This window comes from Phascolarctos cinereus, unplaced genomic scaffold (genome assembly GCF_003287225.1).
Source record: "Phascolarctos cinereus isolate Bilbo 61053 unplaced genomic scaffold, phaCin_HiC Scaffold_726;HRSCAF=1367, whole genome shotgun sequence".
In the NCBI taxonomy this organism is placed as follows: Eukaryota; Metazoa; Chordata; class Mammalia; order Diprotodontia; family Phascolarctidae; genus Phascolarctos; species Phascolarctos cinereus.
In genome coordinates this window covers 416,057,775-416,080,196 of record NW_027556098.1, presented here as the reverse complement: position 1 = coordinate 416,080,196, position 22,422 = coordinate 416,057,775, and the positions used below count along the sequence as shown (strand labels likewise).

General features: G+C 39.1%; 1 protein-coding gene across 1 annotated transcript; it reads right to left on the bottom strand.

Moving 5' to 3' along the window:
* Nucleotides 1–8,486: 8,486 nt before the first annotated feature.
* Nucleotides 8,487–19,476, bottom strand: LOC110220153 (vomeronasal type-2 receptor 26-like). The gene is given in 10 exon segments (XM_021004071.1): nucleotides 8,487–8,938; nucleotides 8,941–8,979; nucleotides 8,982–9,389; nucleotides 10,198–10,321; nucleotides 12,540–12,767; nucleotides 15,885–16,271; nucleotides 16,273–16,619; nucleotides 16,622–16,676; nucleotides 17,208–17,499; nucleotides 19,256–19,476. Coding segments are annotated over 10 exon segments (2,553 nt in total).
* Between the last annotated feature and the right edge of the window lie 2,946 nt (nucleotides 19,477–22,422).

Sequence of the window (22,422 nt, the reverse complement as noted above, 5' to 3'; positions counted from 1 at the left end):
TGAATGCTAGTGATGCACATTCTTTTTAGAAGGTTATGAGGATTTCTGGTAAACATCAGGTTCAGAAGTGAGTTTGTACCTTCATCGATGACAATCACCTTGGCTATAGAGATTGATATTCTGTACACAAAACCTCGGTGAGAGCCAACATCGAATGACAGACCGGTGATGATCTTTTCTATAAAGGTCCCACAGACACCATTTCTGACCATTTCTTCTCGAAGGTCCCTGAGGAATTTCTCACCTCTTGAATCATCTGAGGTAACCAGTCCCACTCAGGTTCGTTTGAAATGTAGCATTAATCAGACCATGCCAAGGGGAAGAAAGATGTCCCTTGCGGCCATCTGAGAGACAGAGGGAAATTGTACAGAGTCACTTAAAAGTGGATCAAAGAGACTATAGCTGATCTGAATAGGAACCAAACACGAGCCATTTTCAGTTTAATAAGTGTATTGTAGCATAAGATTTTGCCTCCATTCCCCCATCTCAACCTACTATCTTTATCCTCCTTTACCTAGAATGGACTCTTTCTTCATCTCTGCCGATTAAAGTACTTCTGATCATTCAGGCCTCTCCTCAGGTGTCATCTATTTTATAAAACCTCCCCTAGCTGAAACAGATGTCAGTGCTTTCTGACTTTTTATTTCTTCTTGTCCCTAGCATTGAGCACAGAGACTTGAGAATATTAGATGATTAATATATATTTGTATGATTCAATTACATTATTGCAAAAGCTCTGTAGTTCAGAATATGCTGCTTGCTATAAACCTGTTGAAGGAAAGAACTCTGATGTCTTCAATCTATGTTTTCTTTTTCTTCTCTGAGAGCCATGAGCAAGGTAAATTAGACAACAGAATTCTGAATGCTACTTGGGGAGCTGAATTTCAAATGACAGACAAAGACTTTCTTCTTTTGCACTCCAACCAGTATAGACTAAAGTGAACCCATGATTCCTTACCTGTGGGCACTTACAAAGTTCAAGTAGGATTCCCATGTAGATAGTTTAGAAGTGACTCCTCCAGTGATTGCTACAGACTTGCCCTGCCTCTCACAGCTATAAATTGGAATGCTGTGTCCCTGGCCTGACAGAAACATGAGGGAACTCTCCAAGTTCCTCTCCTCACTGTGATAGGCATTGCAGATGTGGAATCCCAGGGTAATATTGGGTAACAGATTGGGTTTCGTGTTGATCTCTTCTACAACAAACATTAAGCCCAGGACCTGATAGTAGTGTTTGGGCAGTTGTCTGCAGTGGGACAGAGCTTGTCAGGGACAAGGAAGATTTCTGGTTCTGCCCCACTCTTGAAAAGGAACTGAAAGTTTCAGACGGATAATTTCCTCTGCCATATGAAGGTACACGTCTAGGTTCACAGTACTGCTCTGTCAATGTATGGTCACAGCTACCTTTTTATCTTCTCTTGTAACCACATAGTCATACTCTGAATATTTTACTTTACTACTAGCAATGACAGGGCTTTTACCACCTCACCACAATCTGGCCTAAGAGCTTCAGAGGCAGTACAAAACATGTCTCCCACCTCCATACAGCTTTATCACCACATTTAGAACAAGACAGCAGTTTTCTACCAACTGCCAAGTGATCTCCAAAAACTGCCAGGTGTTACTGCAAGAACTACCAGAATTCTTTAGATAATCAATGAATTTTAGATAATCCAATGAATTTTCACAAAGTGGAGCGACAGTGCAATTATTAAAAAAGAAAAAAAATAAGACAAACACTGATGGGAAAACTGGATACCAGGCTAATAGAAATTAGGTATAGTCTCTCATCATAAACCATGTTTTAATATCATTTCAAATGGATACATAGCTTAGATGTAACAAATAAATCACAAATTAGAAACATGAGGAAGAAATTTCTTTTCAGCTATATGAATTAGAGAAGATTTCATAACCAAACAAGAAACATAGTGGATGAAAGTTATTAAATGGAAATTTTTGATTATATAAAATTAAAAAAAAGTCATTTTCCCCAACACAAAATAACCTAAATGCAAGTAATATTAGAAGTGAAACAATTAACTGATAAAAGTCTTTGCAATACATTTCTTTATTAAAAGAACTTTTTGGGGCAGCTAGGTGGTGAAGTGGATAGAATACTTGCCCTGGATTCAGGAGGACCTGAGTTCAAATCCGGCCTCAGACACATAACACTTACTAGCTGTGTGACCCTGGGCAAGTCACTTTACCCCATTGCCTAGCCGAAAAAAAGAACTTCTTTCTAAAGTATTTTAGAATTGATTTAAGTTTATAAAAACAAGAGCCATTTTACAAATGATGAATTGTCAAAGGATTTAAACAGGTAGTTCCCAAGGTAAGTAATCCAAGTTATCTCTAGTCATATGCAAAATCTTCCAATAGCTAATAATTAAGTAAATGCAAATAAACCCAACTCTGAGTTTCCACCTCACATCTATCATATTGAGAAAGTTTAAAAAAAACCAAATGTGGGAGAAGATGAAAGGTATCAGTCACATTGATGTACTGTTGGTGAAGCTGTGAATTGATGTAGACATTCTGGAAAGCAATTTGTATTTATGTTCAAAAAGTTAATGAGTTGTAGATATCTTTTGACCAAGCAATTCTTTAAAGACTTAAAAAAGAGGAAAATAACCTTTGTGTAAGGCACTATAGATAGATCTTTTTTGGCAAAGACCTAGACATGAAGGGATTTTCCATTGATTATGGAATGACTGAACAAATTATGGCATATGGATGTAATGGAATATGGTTGTGCTGTTGATAATGAAGAAAGATTATTTCAGAGAAACATCAGAAGACTTGTATGAACTGATATAGCATGAAGACAGAAGAACCAGGAGGACCATTTGTACTTTAACATCTGTATCATAAAAAAACAAACAGATCTGAAAGACTTAAGAACTCGGAGTAGTGCAATGATCAATAGTGGTTCCAGAAGACTGATTATGAAGAATGTACCCCACTCAAGGTAGAAAGGTGATGGACATGGGCAGCTAGGTGGCACAGTGAATAGAGCACTGGCCCTGAAGGCAGAAGGACATGAGTTCAAATCCAGCCTCAGACACATAACACTCACTAGCTGTGTGACTTTGGGCAAGTCACTTAACCCCAATTGCCTCACAAAAAAAGAAAGGTGACAGACTGATGTGCAAAATTAGACCCTCATTTTTTGATATGTCCAACATGGAAATTTGTTTTGCTTGATTATGCTTAATTGTTTACAAGGATTTTTCTTTTCTTTTCTTTTTTTTTTTTCCCTAGTGGGAGATTGGAGGTGATAAAGAAAAAAATAAATGCTTGATAACTGAAAAAATAATTAACAATAAGATGGAATAAGTACTTACTGGTGTTCTTTAAAAATGTACTGAGTATTGCCACAACATTTTTCAATATGGAAATTTGCTTAATTTTTATGTAAGTAAAGAAAAAAATCCTCCAACAACAAAATCCCCATGTCTGTAGTATGTGGGGCTGAAAGTCCTTTCTAGGCAGCAGCAGTGGGTCCCTTCCTCCCTGCTCAAAGATTGTGGCAGCTGCAGGAGCAGGAAGAAGAAAAGCAGGGAGAATATCAAAGAGGCTGCTCTCCAGCTAACAGCCAAGGTCCCCCTGTCTTCTAAGTTTGTCGTGCTGTGGAGGAAGCAGCTTTTTTTTTCTTTTCTTTTTCTTTCCCACAATACTGGCCCTAGAGGCTGCCATTAGACACAGACACAGACACAGACACAGACACAGACACAGACACAGACACTGACACACACAAAATCTCACATAGCCCCGGACAAAGTAGAAGGCAATCAGAGAGCCCCTCTTTGCACTCCAGGATGATGTGCTCATGGTCAGAGTGTGTGTCTGCCTCTGGAAATAGAGAAGGTGCTTTAGTGCCTGACAAAGACTCAGAGAACCAGAGCGAGGAGGAGAGAGAAGCAAATAGCTACAGAGGCCAAAATCATCCCCATGGGCTTTTCATTGATCAGGAAGGTCACTACTTTGGGGAGGCACTAATGCCTCTATTGGGATATTGATCTGCAGCACATTTCATGCATTGATCTATGTCTAAAGAGAACAAACAAGGTCTCAATATGTCAGCCTTAGCAAACCTGCCCTATAAGAGGGCCACAAGTCATTCTGAGAATGATACAAATTGGTCCATCTGTTTCCATGGGCATGAGAATCTGGTGGCAGTGGATAGAACACCAGACTTGGAAGACCTGAAGTTGAATACTGCCTCAGATACTTTGTGGCTCTGAGATCCTGGTAAAATCAATTAACTTTTTTTGGCCTCAATTTCATCATCTGCAAAATGGGGATGATAAGTGTACCTACCTCACAGAATTGTTTTGAGGATCAAATGACTTAAGAAATGGAAGGGTTTTGCAAATCTTAAAGTACTATGAAAATATCAGTTGTTATCAGTCATGTCCATGTCTTTGTTGCTCCATTTGGGGTTTGTTCAGCAAAGATAGTGGAGTCCTTTGCCATTTCCTTCTCTTGCCCATTTTACTGATGAGGAGTCTGAGGTAAACAGGGTTAAGTGACTTGTCCAAGGTCCCACAGCTAGCAAGTATATGAGGCCATATTTGAACTCAGGAACAGATACAAAAACTCAATGAAGAAAATGACTCTATTGGTAATAAACTGATAATTGATGTTCTTCCCTTTCCATGAGATTTTAAAATCCCATTGTGATGGGAAAAGCTCAACCTTTTGTTGTTCAGTCATTCCGTCTTAACTAACTCTTGATGACCCCATGGACCACAGCACACCAGACCCTCCTATTCTCCACTATCCCATTTAAAAAATAAAACCCTTCCAACAAATGTGTGTGAGGAAGGATAACAAGTATCTCCAATGGCCACATTCAAATATAATATATTTCAATTTAAACTCTGGCAACATCTCCTTTCTGTCAGGAGAGGGGCAGCACAGTTCATTGTGAGTCCTCTGGAATCAGCTGTCCCTTTTCTAGATGTCCAGAACTGTCTCTAATTATTTATTTTATAATACCCCCCCCCGTAAATTTTACTGGCTTCTCTATTTCCCCCCAGTCTTGCATTTTTGAAATTGCATTTTTGAACTTGAGTAAGACTTTACCTATATCTTATTGAATTGTGTCTTCTTAGATTGAGATCAATGTTCTGGCCTTTCAAAATTTTATTTGCTCTTATTTTGATGATGATGATGATAAACAGAGACATAGAGAGACAGCGCACTATTACAGCTCTTTTATTCTGCAAATTTGTTAAGGCTCCCGCAGATATCATTGTCTCATTTATTTCTAAAACATTTCAATGTCATTGGGCAAAACACAGATCGACTGGAAATCTCCTTTCCAGTTGTTCTGAAACTATGAACGACTTCTCTTTGAGCCCAGCCATTCAATCTATTCCAATTCCATCTTGTTTTAGCATATTTTAGCAGAAACATCAACACCTTGTACACAACAGTAGCATTACTTACTTTGTCCAACACTTTGTTTATTCTTTTTGTATATTCAGTGCTTATCATAGTGCCTGGCACATAGTAAGAACTTAATCAATGATTGTTGATTGAATATTCAATACATACCCATTTTGTAACCTTGTCAAAAGAGGAAATAAGCATAGGTTTTGTATGACCTCTTTTTTTTTTCTTTTTGGTGAGGCAATTAGGGTGAAGTGACTTGCTCAGAGTCACAAAGCTAGTGAGTGTGAAGTGTCTGAGGCCAGGTTTGGACTCAGGTCTTCCTGACTCCAAGGCTGGAGCTTTATCCACTGCACCACCCAGCTGCCCCTTATATGACCTCTTCCTGACACAGATATGATGGTGCTTTGTAATTTGATCTTCCTTTTCTTTTTCATTTAAATTTATTTTTTTTTGAATAAAGAAAATCTGCTTCTTCTCCCCCCTCCAATGCTCAGAGTTCCTAATTATTTCAAAAATTGTTTTTTTTCATGGATCTACAAGGTCCAAACAGGAAAGACCTTTCTCTAGGTGGCCTTGTTCTTGCCCCTGTGGGTATAGATAAAATCATGGTTCTTTTGTAATTATTTTATGACTCTAGTCATCATGTGACCATCTCATCCCATTTGGGTGAAGCTGACCATGGTGTCTTATTTCCCAGGATCCAAATTATATACAACTAACGGAAGAACTTCTGGATTTGGAAACCTTGAAATTTGAACTGTTTTGAGAATATTGGACAAATGTACATTGCCTAGTTATTGCTTGGCTGGCAGAAATGAGGATTTATTTAATTAGCATGATGTAAAAGTGAGGTCTGTCCTATGAGGGAATTTCCTCATTGGATGAGGAATCTAATGTTAAGAATAGGACTTAGAGCCTATTGGAAGAAAGGTATTTTTCATTGCATTGCCATTTGCTTCTTGGGATGCTGAAAGCCCTCAGAGTCCAGCCAATGGTGTACAACTGGAAAAATGCTGAAAATCCCAGACCTGCCTCCTCTTCATTTCCTGGGAAGTACTACATAGTAGGAATATTGTGGTTCAATAGAGTAAGGGGATAGTCTGCTTTGCTGACCCTTTCCCAGTAAAAGAACATAGCAGCCCTAAAGAGCAATCTGGTTAAGCTAAGGAGTACTGCAGCTTAGCAGTAGTGCCACTTATTCAATGCCAACACCATGCCCATCATCTCACTTTTGGGCAGGCTATTCTGGAGGAAAAAAAAAGAGATCAAGGCCCACAGTTCCAGAATTGTGAGTTACCCTGGGTACATGTGTTTCTTTTTTATTATTAGATTTTTATTTTTAATTTGTGGAATAAAACAAGCATTTTCATAATGCAGTACAAAAAAAAATGACTGCACATGAAACTGCAAATCTACAATGCACAACTTGTTATTCCTTTCAAATATGCAATGAAATTATCATGTAAATTTCTTCTTTTCTTCCCTCTCTCTGCCCTTGTCATAGAGATGGCTATCATTAGGCACAAATAGGTATATTAGTTTCATTTCTCAGTGGCCTCCTGATCGCTGAATCAGAGATTCATGATACAAAATTCTTGACGTTGCTACTACGTCTTTTAGAGAATTTTGTAGAATTTTTAGAAATGTATGGCAGGCATCTTTTTGGAGTGGAGTCATCAAGAAGGTATCTTAAATGTTTTCAAATAAACAGTAAAACAATCAAATACATTACAAATTTGTATTCTCTCTATCATTCAGTTTCTTGAGTGGATGAAAAGATATGGTATCCTATAGAACTATTTAATATGAAAGCCTGTCCATATTTTTGTAATAATTCTCTGTATAATGAATCCTCCATACAATAATTCCCTATATAATAAGTACTTACTGATTGACACTCATTTTATGCCTTATAAGCAATGCTTTCTACATTATGTGGATTATTCTTTTTTTTTTTTTTTGGCTAGGCAATAGGGTTAAGTGACTTGCCCAGGATCACACAGCTAGTAAGTGTCAAGTGTCTGAGGCCAGATGTGAATTCAGGCCCTCTAGACTCCAGGGCTGGTGCTCTATTTATTGAGCCACCTAGCTACCCACCTACGTAGGTTATTCTTGCATATATTTGATTTTTTTGGTTATTTTATTGTTGTCATTTGGTCATTTAAGTAATGTCTGACTCTTTGTGAACCCTAGCATTTCTTGGCAAAGGTATTGGAATGGTTTGTCATTTCATTTTTTGGCCCATTTTACAGAGGAGAAAAACCGGGTTAAGTGACGTGTCCAGGGTCATACAACTAATGTCTGAGGCTCGATTTAAAATCAGATCTTCCTGACTCCTGGACCTGGGCTCTATCTACTGCACCACCTTGTTAGGAATCATTAGTAATTTATATTTTCTTGTTTACTGTTTTAGGGTTATGAATAAGGTGCTAGATTTTAAGAAGCCTTTTATATCATCACTTCTCTCTCTCTTTATACGTATATGTATATATACATACATATGTGTGTTATGTGTGTGTAGACCTATCTCCATATCTATCTATTACATATCTATATCTATATATGTTTTGTCCCTTGATACCACTGTATACAAAAAGGCAATACAAAAATCATGGGTATTAGGAAAATGAAGTATATGAAGCAAAATATATGCAATGAAAATAAATCTTTAATCTTCTTTTCAGATAAGATGCAGAATGTGGAGAGAATAAAAGAAAAAGAAAAAAAAAGTGGAGTTTCTCAGTAACCAAGGCACAGGTTGAAGAGGAATATAGGATATTATGGTTGTAGAAATGGAAAGGAAGAATTTGTTCATGCAGAAATCATGGAAGAATTTCTATAACTCAAGGATGGATTGAATGGGGGGGAAAGGAGAGCTAACTATGAAATATGGCATCATCAGGTGCATGAAGTTGGGACCAGATGACAGTGGTGGAACAGGCAAGAAGCTCTTATTTAGTAGAGTGTAGAGTTCCAATGGGTTTCACTGGGAAATTTTGAATGTAAGATTAATTTGTGTTCATTGTTAAAAATCTCAAGCTATTAGTGGTAGCCTTGCAGAACATTTCAGAATGATTCTTGACTCAGGAACTGGAAATATTCTTTAACATTTTCTTGGTGTTCCTCTGTGGCTGCAGAAGGATCGCAGAGCATTTGGGAAGGATGATGCAGCCGAGCAAGCCAACACTGGAACACAAGATGGAGAAAATCTCCACGGCCACCATCATCTTCCCCTTGGTGCTCTGGTATGTGGGGAGGAAGGTGACCCAGACACTGAAGAACACCAGCATGCTGAAGGTGATGAACTTGGCTTCATTGAAGGTGTCAGGGAGATTTCTGGCCAGAAAAGCCACAGTGAAGCTCCCCAGGGCCAAGAACCCCATGTAGCCCAGGACAAAGTAGAAGGCAATGAGGGAGCCGTCATTGCACTCCAGGATGATGTACTTATGGTCAGAGTGTGTGTCTGTCTCTGGGAATGGGGGAGAGAGCAGCAGCCAGATTCCACAGAGCATGACTTGAATCAAGGTGCAAAAGAGATGACTGAAATGGGTACTCTGGAGCTGACCCATTTCCGCTCCTGCTGCCTGGCCTGGTGGCTCTGAAGGCCAGAACCACAGTGATGGTTTTGGCCAAAACAGAGGAGATGGCCACTGTGAACATGACTCCAAATGTTGTTTGTCTTAGGAGGCAATTGGTTGCAGTTGGGTGGCCAATGAAGAGCAGAGAACAGAGGAAGCAGAAGATAAGGGAGATGAGGAGAATGTAGCTGAGATCCCTGTTATTGGCTTTCACTATGGGGGTGTGTTGGTGCTTCACAAAGATCCAGAGGACCAGAGCTGTGAGGAGAGAGAAGCCAACAGATGTTGAGGCCAAAGTCACGCCCGAGGGTTCTTCATAGTCCATGAAGGTCACCACTTTGGGGAGGCACTGATTCCTTTCCTTATCGGGATATTGATCTTCAGGGCATTTCATGCATTGATCTACATCTGAAGAGAACAAGCATGGTCTCAATACGTCAGCTTCACAAACCTCCCCTATCACAGGGCCAACATATCACTGTTATAAAATACAGAATACTCCATTTGTTTCCATGGGGCTCAGAATCTGGTGGCAGTGGGTAGAACATGTGACTTGGAAGACCTGAGTTTGAAACCAGTCTCAGATACTTTGTGGCTTTGTGATCCTGGGTCAGTTAATTAACTTCTTTCTGTTTCAATGCATCATTTGGAAAATGTGGTTAATAATTGTGCTTCTGTAATAATGTTGTTATGAGTACCAAATGAATGAGAAATGTATAGTGTTTTCTAAACCGTAAACTGCAATATAAATTTTAGCTATTTTGGATATCATTCTTGGAACACTTTATAAATAAAAGCCACCAAAAATAATAACAATAATAACAAATGTATCAGCAGTGTGTCTTGATTTCCTGGACCTGAGCCACTGTCACAATCCTTCTAAGGGTCCATCTCTTCAGTTTGGAACTATCTGTTCTTTGTAATCTATTCTCACAGGAAAAAGGACTCCTTGATTGCCCTGAATACATGAGTCTTTCTAGATTTTTTCTGGAACTGTGTGTGGAGATGCAGGTCCTACAACTTTTAAAGCTCTTGCTTCCTTTGCCTTTCCTGTTGATGGTTAGTGTACTGATGATGGTGCATCTGTATGCAAGTAGGTATTGACATAATGTTTCTATGTAGAAGGCTTCCATTGCCTGCATGTGACCTGAGGGTACTTTACTTTCCCTCGAACTGTGTTTGCTGAGGAAAGAAGAGAGTGTCTACATAGATTTACTTGTTTGATTGGAAATCTGACCCTCTGGGCATGGGGCACAGTCGAAACAGCAGATGGGCTTTCCCTCGTTGGCTTTTACCTGAAATCCAGGGCCACAGCTTTTACTGCATCTGGAGTGAGGAGCCTTCACAGGGAAGTGTACAAAGGCTTAATGATGTGGGTTTGAGGCAGCATCATACATGTCTTAGTGTAGTTTCTTACCCATGATTAGTTTGTTTTTGTATATGCACACAACCTGACTATTCTGCAAAGCCTACTAATTCTATTTTCACATGACTAAAACAATCATTCTGCCAAGACTTTTTCAAGATTATTTTCCTTGCACAAAAGTCCCAAGTAGGCAAAGACCCTAGGAATTGTATTTCTTTTTAACTGCAGAAAAGAGGAAGCTATTGGAATCCGAACTAGAGGGTGAAATTTTTTCCACTACAAGGAAATTTTCAATTTTCTTGTAGAATGAAGAACATTCATTATTATACTTTGTTACCAACAGACATTTTCCCTAATATTCTTTAGAGCACTGTATTGTGAACGTCTTAAAAAAGGATGATGCTGACACTCCTCACATCACTAAAGAGCTCTCTGAGATTTGAGAATTTGGACTTTGCCAAATACATTCCAGAGGATTTCCTCAGGAAAACAAATATTATGACTCTAACTCTCTCTGTCTCTCTGTCTGAGTCTGTCTGAATCTCTGTCTGTCTCTGTCTGTCACTCTCTTTCTTTTTCTGTGTCTCTTTTTCTGTTTCTGTCTCTCTCTCTCAAGGATACTTCTCCATTATTTCTTCCTCCCACTCAAAAGTGATCTCCTTTACTAAGAGTATTTCTCAGTTGGTTCAATCAGAACTGAATGTGAACAGGGCCAATCTACTTCCTTGAACCAGTTAAAGGCATAGTTTGTGAGACTTGTCAATTACCAAAGGAATTCATATAAAAGGTTGCAGATGTCTCAGAACGAAAGCTTCTGAGGTCTGCAAGTGGAGAGATTGGAGCAAGCTTCATATTCCAGCATCATTCTCGGCAGCAAAGCCAGGGCTGAGCCATGGGAGAGGAGGGTGAATCCATAAAGATCATCAGCTCTATATCCATTTTGGAGCAGAAAACCCAGACTGCGGGAATTCTTGAGAAAATGTCAGCTCTTTCTCTCAATACCCCTACCTTGCCTGTTTACAGGCAGTGTATATATACACACATACAAACATATACGTATGTATGTGTATATGCATGTGTGTGTGCATGTGTGTCTATATGTATTTTTATCATTACCCAAATATTTTCAGGAACCTGAATTTTGCCTGAACCATGAAGAGGCCAGGTAGACAAAGTAGAGTTAGGCAGGGAGCCCAAACTTAGCCTTCAGTTTGACATTTCTCTAACCAAGATTTCAGTGCGCTTATTAATGGACTCATTATTTTTTGTCTAAAATACAATATCTAAATCATAGAGAAAGGAACCACATGTGAAAGATCATTGTTATTATCTTTGTATTTCCCCAACCCAGAAATCAGCAAATACAAATTCCTTAACAAATTATTTTTGCATGAATCCATGAATACCTGAATGAATGAGAAAAGAATTGTTTATTATGATCAAAATCACCCAAATTTAGCAAAACTTCCATTCTCTGAAGTGTTTAGCCTCATTAACATAAAAAATTTAAGTGATTAAACTGTTTATACCAACTTGATCAGGTGCGTTGGTCTATTCCATGGTCTAGTCCATCCTTGACTTGTTAACACTTGCTTTGTTGACGTTGCATTTTGCCCTTCAATTGTGATGTTGTCTGCAGCAGCAAAGAGATCCCTATAGTAGAGGGAGCTGGCATATTTATAAATGTGGAACATGGTGTGACAAAAAGGAGAAAACATTATTCCCATTAATGAGACATAGAGCTCAAAAATGGATAATCCATGGTTTTGTTCCAGGGCTCCAAAAGATTTAGAACCTTCATGTCACTGAGATGCCTGCAGAAGCAGGCTTTACTGTGCTTAGCAGCAAATCACTGAGAACCATTAGTTCTAATAGGAAGTTCCTGAATGTTGCTACTTCTTTCTACCCTGGGTGCCAGGGACCAGGTGGATTCTCTTGCTTCCCCAGCTGTGCAGTGGGGAAGTCTCACTGTTACTTCGACTCTCTCTCCCAAAGGGGCACATATTCTGATGTCCTTGTCTTTACCCTGGCTCAACTGAATTTGACATAAAAAATTAGTTTGGCAAGCTGCTTCCTCCAGGCAGGTTTTGTGTCCTTTACCCCCAGTATGATTTAAGGCTAGTGACTGTTCTGAAGTTCTGTATTCTTATGCTTACGTCTTTCATGAAACCCATATTTCAATTATTATTCACCTTTTTACCAAACTCAGGCCACTCTATTGACTTCTCTTGGATGGTGAAATCTTGGCCAAGTGGAGCTTGAGCACTAAACTCTCCCACTTTCACCAGAACTTCAGTATCATTATCGAAGGTCACATATTTGAGAATATCATAGCTCATCACTAAGTTCCTCTTGTTATCCAAGACCACCTGGTTCCCGGCACTGTTGTTAAACTGGAGGTTCTTCAGAAAGGAGTGGAGCTAAAAGGCAAGAATATGTGTTTGAAGTTCTTTAGTAGAGTATCTCAGAGGTGTGTGGTAGATTCTATGCCAACACTTTTTATTAATGTCTTGGATGTGAGGAAGCAGAATGCTAAAATATTTTGAGTGTCACAAAATTAGGATGGCTTTTTAATATATTGGATGACAGAACCAGGATCCAGGATAGAAGGTTAGGCCAAATCTCAAGCTGAAAGTAGGAAGTTTTGAACCTGGAGAAAAAGGCCAGAAAGATGTCCTCAGTTTGACGAGAGTGGAAATGGCAAAGGGGGCATGGAAAGAGAGCTTGCAATGAAGATTTACAGGAGGTAGGCACAGCAGAGGTTAACCCCTGGCATTAATCAGACTACTTCCAATGGAATCCTATAAGTTTTTGTAACCATTTATTAAGTGCCAACTGTTTGCAAGGCACTGTGCTAAGTCTTGGAGGTATAAAATGCAAATACATTCTATATGCCCTTAAAAAGCTTACGTTCTACTGGAGGATCCAACATTGAAACAGAAAACCAAATACTTCATAATTCCAGAAGGAAGAAAATACTGCCAAATAGGGAGAAAAGGACTAAGAATTTCTATAGCAACTAGTATTTGCCAGGCACTGTCCTGAGTAGTTTGTACAAATATTATCTCATTTGATAAGGGAATTCAGAAAGGATTTTTGTAAGCACATCAATTGAGTCTGTAAGGAAGCTAGAGATTCTAGAAGGCAGAGGTGAGGTAGGAGGAGATCTCAGGCTTAAGGGCCTATGCAAAGGCGTGGAGCTGGGTGATGTAGTCCTAAACTCATAGAAGAGCCAGCACTCTAGTTTTGTTGAAACATAAAATGCATTAGAGGCACTGTGTGAAATTAGCTTGGAAAGCTGTAATTGGAGAGGGAAGAATTTTCAATTCTAAGCTGAGGAGTTTTTATCTTCTCTTAGAGGCTATAGGGAGCCATTGATGGTTCTTGACCAAGACTATAACATCGTGTTTAGTCAAGGGAGTGGCATGATCAGAGATTTTTGAGATTGTTTTGGTACACTTTGTCTTGGTTCCCTCCCTTGGATTTATTTGTATTAACAGTTTTATGTTATATATTTTAATATTTATTTTGTGTACATATACATGTTTCATATATACATACACAGAAATGTATAACATATACTTTTTGTGTATACACACATTTATTGTTCAGTAGTTTTGTTCTTTTGGTTTTGAAGACAACCAATGACACAGTGGTGATGTTTTAACTGGTGCATGAATTGGGTATGTGAGGCATATTTGTCCAAAGTCATCAGCCTCACTTTCTCATCCTCAGTCATTGAAATCTAGTGACAGGACAAAAGTTAAGATGACTGGGATGGCCCAGGATGAAGTGGATGACCTTAGCATAACCGAGCTCAAAGTGATCCATAGCTCCTGTCCCAGCTGACTTTATGAATGGTGGAGCAAATCATTCTCATTTACCCAATCATCTAGGGACAGTATTCACGTGAGTGAGATAGACAAGCTCATAACTCAGTAATGGGTTTCAGGTCTTCTGGTTATTCTCAGCCTTGTTGAGCTTGTCTGCCCAGATGGTTTCCTGGATGGTATCTGCTGCCCTTACTACAACTTCTTGGAGTGAGAATTGGAGGAGAATTGATGAGAATTGGATGAATCAGGACACCAAAGAGATGAATAAAGCTGAAAAGGGCTCCACTATTACTCACACCAGAGATGATAATCCTCTAGAACACCCTACACACACACTCATGCACACACACACGTTATTTTTGGTCAATCATTTATGTCATGTCTGACTTTTGGTGATTCCATTTAGGGTTTTCTTGGCAAAGATACAGTGGTGCTTTGTCATTATGTTCTCCAGCTCATTTGACAGTTTAGGCAAATGAGGCAAACAGGATTAGGTATATTGCCCAGGTTCACAAAGCTAGTGAATGTTTGAAGCTATATTTGGACTCAAGAAGATTAGTGTTCCTGATTTCAGGCATCCACTGTGCCACTTACCTGAACATATCTATTTATGTATCTATACATCCACACAAATAAACATATATAGGCACATTTATGTATATGTGTGCTTGTACATGCATTAACATGCACAGGTATATATAAATACACCAAATATATGCATATATATGAATAAATAAATATTTAACTAAAAATACATATATATGCACATATATGTGTGTATGTGCATATGAACACACACATATCTTGTGTCCTCTATGATTAAGTTCTTGAGAGCAAGGTTTTTTAATCTTTGTTTTCATATCTCCATATCATATCATATTACCTGCCACTTAGTAGGAACATTATAAATGCTTATTGGTTGATTGAGTGGCAGCTCTGTAAGTGATGAATTGGAGATAAAAGAAAGAAGAATCTCAGAGGACAGCTAGGAGACTTTTCCATTCAACAGTCACCTACAAAGTAGTCTAGGCACCATGCTAGTGCTCGAGACTTAAGACAGAAATAAGATAAATCACTGCCTCAAGGACTTTATATTTTAGAAAAGCCGATATACAAATCCCTGTTTTGAGATTTAATGTCACATGTTAAGATTTAGTTCTGAAGATGGATATGCCCTCAGAGGCCATTTGGCTCCACTCTCTTTATTTACAGATGAAGTCTAGGGAGGTCAAGGGTCTTGTTCAATGGCACCTGGGGAGTAAGTTTCAGAGGCAGTATTTGGAAGCTGATCCTCAAACTTCAGAACCAGGGCTCTATCCACTGCACCATGCTGCTGTGGAGTAACTAAAGCTGCCAGACAAAGAAGAGACATCTGGCTTGGGCTTCCTCAGACCCTGGTGGAGGCATGGACCCTAAAGTGCTGATGCTTCTCCCTTCCCCATGACATCTTCCCTGTCAAAGACCTTAGGGAAACAAGTGAACTGGATTCTCACTTCTATATCCTGTCGCATGGATCTGAAATGGTGACGACTCTGAAAAGACCAGAAATGACATGTTATGCCCTGAGTCTACCTGTCTGCAGTGCAGGGGTTCCCGACTGAAAAAAATGAGGTGAGCTGAGTTACTAAACCCTTTTCTCTTTTCTGGACATGACAGTTCCCACAGTCAATGATTTGGACATCAGTGCTTATAGGGGGCCCTTACCTTCCAGGGGTAAACAACTCTGTTGTCTCCATCTATATTGGATTCCATTTCTAATCTCACCAAGGACATTTCATGAAGGGCCCAGGCCACAGCATACACAGCATTGTAGACAGCGTAGCTCTGGGCAGACATAGCAATGTTTAAATAACTGAAATGTAGTGTGTCCAAGGAAGCATTTGGTGAACAGATGCCTTCGTCTTCCTTTCCAGGTTTATATGTACATCCAAAAGCTGTGTTCCAGAAGTTCTTGAGGAAAATATCCTCTGGGTACTTGACAGGGTTAATGGTTTTCAGAAAATGTTTGAACCCAGGAATCTTACTTGTCTGATCTGACAATATCAGAGCCCCACTGAAATAACCAAAATAGGAATAACTAGGTTTTTTGGACAATATCCCAGTGACTGCTGGTGATCCACATTTTTCTTAGAATGTGATGAAGATTCTTGGTAAACATCAGGCTGAGGAGTGAATTTGTATCTCCATAAATGACAATCACCTTGGCTGTATAAAATGACATTCTGCCCATAAAACCTCTAGACTTTTCCAGATCCAGTGACTGCCCAGTGATGATCCTCTCTATAAAAGCCACGCAGACATCATTTCTGACCATTTCTTCTTGAAGATTCCTGAGGAATTTCTCACCTCTTGAATCATCTGAGGTAACCAGTCCCACCCAGGTCCATTTGAAACGCAGCATTAATTTGACCATGCCAAGGGGAAGAAATGTGTCCCTGGGACAGAAGGAAACTGTATTGGGTCACTCAAGAGTGGATCAAAGAGACCATAGGTGACCTGAATAGGAAGCAAATAGGAGGCTTTTTTAGTTCAATGAATTCAGATAGTCCATATTTTTCCACCTACCATCTCAACTTACTAATTTCATCTCCTTGTACCTAGAATGGACTCATTCTTCATGTCTGCTGGTTAAAGTACTTTTGAATATTCAGCCCTCTTTTCAGGTCTCCTATCCTTCATAAAGCCTACCCTTGATGTGATTTCTGACTTTTTACTTCTTAGTAGGATCAGCACTGAGCACAGGTCCTTGCAAGAATTAGATGTTTAAAAAATATTTGCAAAATTCAATAGAATTTTTTCCAAAGCATTGTGGGCCAGAATATTCTGCTTGCTAAAAGTCACGATGAAGGGAAGCATTCTGATCCCCTCAATCTGTTTCTTTTTCTTCTCTGAGAGCCACCTGGAAGATAAATTAGACACCAGAATTCCCCCAAGCTACTTGGGATTTGTATTTCCAGTGGCAGACCCTGAAAAGTCTGCCTCTGTCCTCCAACCAGATAGGTGAAACTGAGCCTATGATTTCCCTACCTGTGGGAACTTATAGAGCTCAAGCAGGGGTCCGATGGCAACAGTTAATTCAGAAGTGGCTCCTCCAATGATTGCTACAGACTTGCCCTGCCTCTAATAGCAGTAATTTGGAATGGTGCGTCGCTGGCCTGACAGCCACATGAGGGAACTCTCCAAGGTCCTCTCATCACTGCGATAGGCATTGTAGATGTGGAATCCCAGGGTAATGTTGGGTAACAGATTGGGTTTCCTGTTGATCTCTTCTACAGCAAACATCAAAGCCAGGACCTGATAGTAGTGTTTGGGCAGCCACCTGCAGTGGGAGGGATATTATGAGGGACAAGAAAGTTTTTTGGTTCTCCCCTCCCCCTGAAAAGGACCTGACAGTTTCAAAAGGAGGATATCCTTAGCCATATGAAGGTGCAATTTTAGGTGCCCAGTGCTACTCAGATATGGTCACAGCTACCTTTTTAGTCACTGTTATACTCTGAATATTTTACTCTATTACTATCAATGACTTGGGCACCAGGTCTTTTACCACCATACTACTACCTGGCCCCGAGGGCTCAGAGGGCAATATCAGAGATTTTCTCCCACCCCTTTCCAGCTTTTTGAGAACATTTAGTATATGACAGCAGTTTTCTACCAACTACCAAGGCATCTCCAAAAATTACAATCAGCTAATGCAAGAACTATCAAAATTCTTCAGATAATTAAAAATATGAAATTTTAACAAAAAAACATTGTAGTAAAATGTTGCAAAAATGAAAAAATAACACAAAGTATGGTTAGAAAAAGTGACATTAGGTTGGTAAAAATTATGTATAGACCATCACATCAAACCATATCTCAATATAATCTCAAATGAATACATAACAGAGATATAACAGCTAATATCACAAACAAATTGGAGGCACAAGGAAGAAATTTCTTTTCATCATTTTAATTGGAGAGGAGTTCATGACCTAATAAAGTGTAGAGAGCATTAAAGAGATAAAATGGAAATTTCTGATTACATAAAAGGAGTAAAAATGTTTTCACCCCACAAAATAATCAAATGCAGCTAAGATTAGAAGGGTAAAATTTAACTGGTAAAAGTCTTTGCATTACATTTCTCTATTGAAAGGTCTTATTTCCAAGCTATATGAGGAATTGCTTCACAGTTGTAAAAGCAAGAGCCATTTTCCAATCAATGAACTGTCAAAAGGTATAAACAGGGAGTTCTCAAGGGTAAGAAATCCAAGCTATCGCTAGCCACATGGAATATCTTCCAAATAGCTAATAATTAAGTGAATGCAAATAAACCCAACTCTGAGTTTCCAGCTGATATGTATCAGATTGGCACCATTTAAAAAAAAGCCAAATGTGTGTGTGTGAGGTATTAGGTGGTGGTTATCTCAGTGTCCTGTTGGTCAAGCTATGAATTTGTCTGGACATTCTGGAAAGCAATTCATATCTGTGGCCAAAAAGATACTGTAGATATCTTTTGACCAAGCAATCCCTGAAAGAGTTAAAAAGAAAAAGGAAAAGGATGTATATGTTAAGAAACACATAGAGTAACCTTTTTTTTTTAGTGGCAAAGAACTGGAGATGAAGGGGTTGCCCATTGATTAGGGAATGGCTGAACAAATTAAGGAATATGGATGTAATGGAATGTGATTGTGCTGCTGAAAGTGAAGAAAGATGATTTTAGAAAAACATCTGAAGACTTGTATGAACTGGTGTAGTGTGAAGCCAAGAGAATCAATTATTGTTTAACAGAAATATCGTCCTGGCAAGCAACTCCTAAAGGCTTCAGAACTCTGAGCAATACAATGATCAACAATGTTTCCAGAGGACTGAGTATGAAGAGTGTACCCACTTCATTGTAGAAAGCTGATGGACATGTATAAAAAATGAAACACTCATTTTTAGGAATAGCCAATGTGGGAATTTGTTTTGCATTAATATACTTAATTATTACATTGGTTTTCTTTTCTTATTTTCAGTGGGAGTTTAGAGGTGATAGAGAAACAATAAATACTTGAGAATTAAAAAAATTGTTACAATATAATAGAATAAATACTTACTGATATTCTTTAGAAATGTGTCGTGGGTGTTGCCTAAACATTTTCCAATATGGAAATTTGCTCAATTTATATAAAAGTAGAGGAAAAAATCCCCCAATAACAAGATCCCCATGTCTGTATGTGGGGCAGAAAGTCCTTTCTAGGCAGCAGTGGGTCCTTTTCTCTCTGCACAGGGAGACTGACACCTGCAGAAGGAGGCACAGAAACAGCAGAGAGAACATCAGGGAGGCTGGTCACCAGTTCACGGCCAAGGTCCCCCTGCCTTCTAGCCAAATGTGTGATATGCTGTGGAGGAAGCAGGGCCACAGCGGCTGTAGCAGCCTCAGGGTCCTTGGGGTGGGGAAACTCTGCTGCAGATGAACTATTTCTTTCCTGAGCAACAGCTCAAGGTTGGCTCCACCTCTCACACTTGTAGAGACTGAATGCAATATGACTCGGGACCATGGCCACGACAGAGGTGTTGCTGGCTAGGCCAGGATGTACTTATGAAGGTTTGCTTTGGCTGAGATCACTGTAAGTGCCCTTATTAGTGTATATGGGTAGGATTCTGTATTTGCAATCCCCCACCTAGACAGAGAGAGCTCAGTCCTTGAGGGATTCTGGGGACCATTGTTGCTTGGGGCTCTGCACCTGTGTCCCTGTATCTGAGTGCAAAACTTGTTTTCCTCACTCTTCCTTCCCAACTGTGTATTCATCACTGTTAATTGGGTTAAAGTGAGTAGGAGCCACAATGACTTCTCCTGGGTCAGGGAAACCTCCTAGTAGGACAGAAGTTATGAAAGAACTTGTATTCTTACAGTGACTCTAAACTTGTGTGAGTTGCATCAGAGCAGAGTCTGTGAGAGGTGACAAGGTCACAAAGTTGTAGCAATTGAATGGCTAAGGTTTTCTATGATTTCAGTCTTGTTTCCCTCCTCCCCCCCATCCTCAAAACAGACAACCCTGAAACCTAGGGTTACTCTCTGAATATTATTCTCTGATGTGGGTCCTGATAGCTTTTTCCTAGTTCTCCAGCAGCACATAGAGATTTTTGTAGCAGTTATTGCCTGACACAGAGCCCAAACTAGTGATTGTGATGAGAATTTTTTAAATTAATTTATTTTGAATTTTCAACAATCAATTCCATATGCTTTTGAGTTTTAAATTTTTCTCCCTTTCATTCCCCACCTCCCTCCCCAAGATAGCCCACAATCTTATATAGGCTATACATATACATTCATATTAAACTTATTTTCATATTAGTGATGTTGTAAATAAGAATTGGAACTAATAGTAGGAACAACCAGAAAGAGGAAAGAAAACAGAACAGAAGAAAAAAATAACAAATAGTATACTTCGATCTGCATTCACACTCCATAGTTCTTTCTTTGGATGTGGATAGCATTTTCCATCATGAAGCCTTTGGAGATGTCTTAGATCCTTGTATTGCTGAGAAGGGTTAAGTCTATCAATATCAGTCATCGCACAACATGTCTGTTACTGTTTATAACATTCTCCTGGTTCTGCTCACTTCACTCAGCATCAGACCATACAAGTCTTTCCAGGTTTTTCTGAAGTCACCCTGTTCATCATTTCTTATAGCACAAGAGTAATCCATTACTTTCATATCCCACAACTTGTTCAGCCCTTCCACAATTGATGGCCATCCTCTCAATTTCCAATTCTTTGTCATCACGAAAAGAGTTGCTATAAATATTTTTGTACATGTGGGTCCTTGTCCCATTTGTATGATCTTTTTGGGATATGGCCCTTAGAAGTGCTGTTGCTGGGTCAGAGGGTATGCACATTTTGATAACCCTTTGTGCATAGTTCCAAATTGCTCTCCAAAATGGTTGGATCATTTCACAACTCCACCAACAACGCATTAGTGTTTCAATTTTCCCATATCTTGTCCAACATGTATCATTTTCTTGTTTTGTCATGTTGGCCAATCTGATAGGTGTGATGTGGTACTTCAGAGTTGTTTTCATCTGCATTTCTCTAATCAATAGTGATTTAGAGATTTTTTTTTTCATATGGCTATAGATGGATTTAATTTCTTCATCTGAGGACTGCCTGTTCATATCCTGTGACCATTTATCAGTGGGTGATGGGATGTGAATTTCTAACAAATCCTGCTGTAGAAGAACCCATTTTTTAATTCTTGTCACTCCATTAACCAGCCTCTCAGTTCTCTGCTTGCTTAATTCTGGACCAGGCACATCAGATTTCAATTCTGTACTGAAAACAAAGGACCATACAACATCTCTCCACTTACAGAAATGCCATGTTTTTATAGGCTGACGATCAGTGATATCATGAAATGAACCATTGAAAATTAGAACAGGAATTCAATAAAGATCCATTATGAACCTACTGTCGCAATGGCATAAAGAACTTTCTCAATGGATAGTTCTTAATACCAATGAAATTATGGGTCTAGTTTTAATCCTAAGTTGTATGTGTAGGATTCTGGGAATCTAAAGAAAAAAATTCAAACAGTCCCTGCCCAAAAGTAGTTTTCATTCTACTGGGAACAAAACTATCAGAAGAAACAAATACTTCTCTTCTTGTATCTGTGATGATACTCTAAGCCTGATGCCAATATGGTAGCAAGGTCACACTGAGTTGTTTCTTGTCCCTTCCCACCACACTGAGTTGGCCATCCTGTTCTACTAAAGAGGTGGATGTGCTCATAACGTGCAGACTAGGGAGTCGTGTCTCATCAGTGTTCAGCTGGGGGGTCCCGAGCTCCTTGCAGCCAGAAATACCATATCCAGTGTCAGACTGTATAACTAGTGAGGTGATAGAGGTGATGGGGAAGGGAAGGAAGCGAAGAAGAATAAGGGGATGAAAGTGAAGAAAAAGAAAGGAAATAAAGAGCAGTTAAAAAATAAGAGAAGCAGAGGAAAGTGAGAAAAAAAGAGAAGAAAAAGGAAACAGATAAGTAGAGGAAAAGTGAAGGAAGAGAAGAATTGTAACAGTAAGGAAGACAAAAGAATGATGGTGATGATGATAATGACAATGATGATGATGATGATGATGGCATCAATAGTGTGGAGAAGAATACAGAAGTAGAAGGAAAAAGAGAAAGATGAGAAGAAAAAAGAGGAAAAGTAAGAAAAGGATATGAAGAAATGATCCACATTTATATAACACTTCCTCTGTTGCATTGGGATTTCTCCATA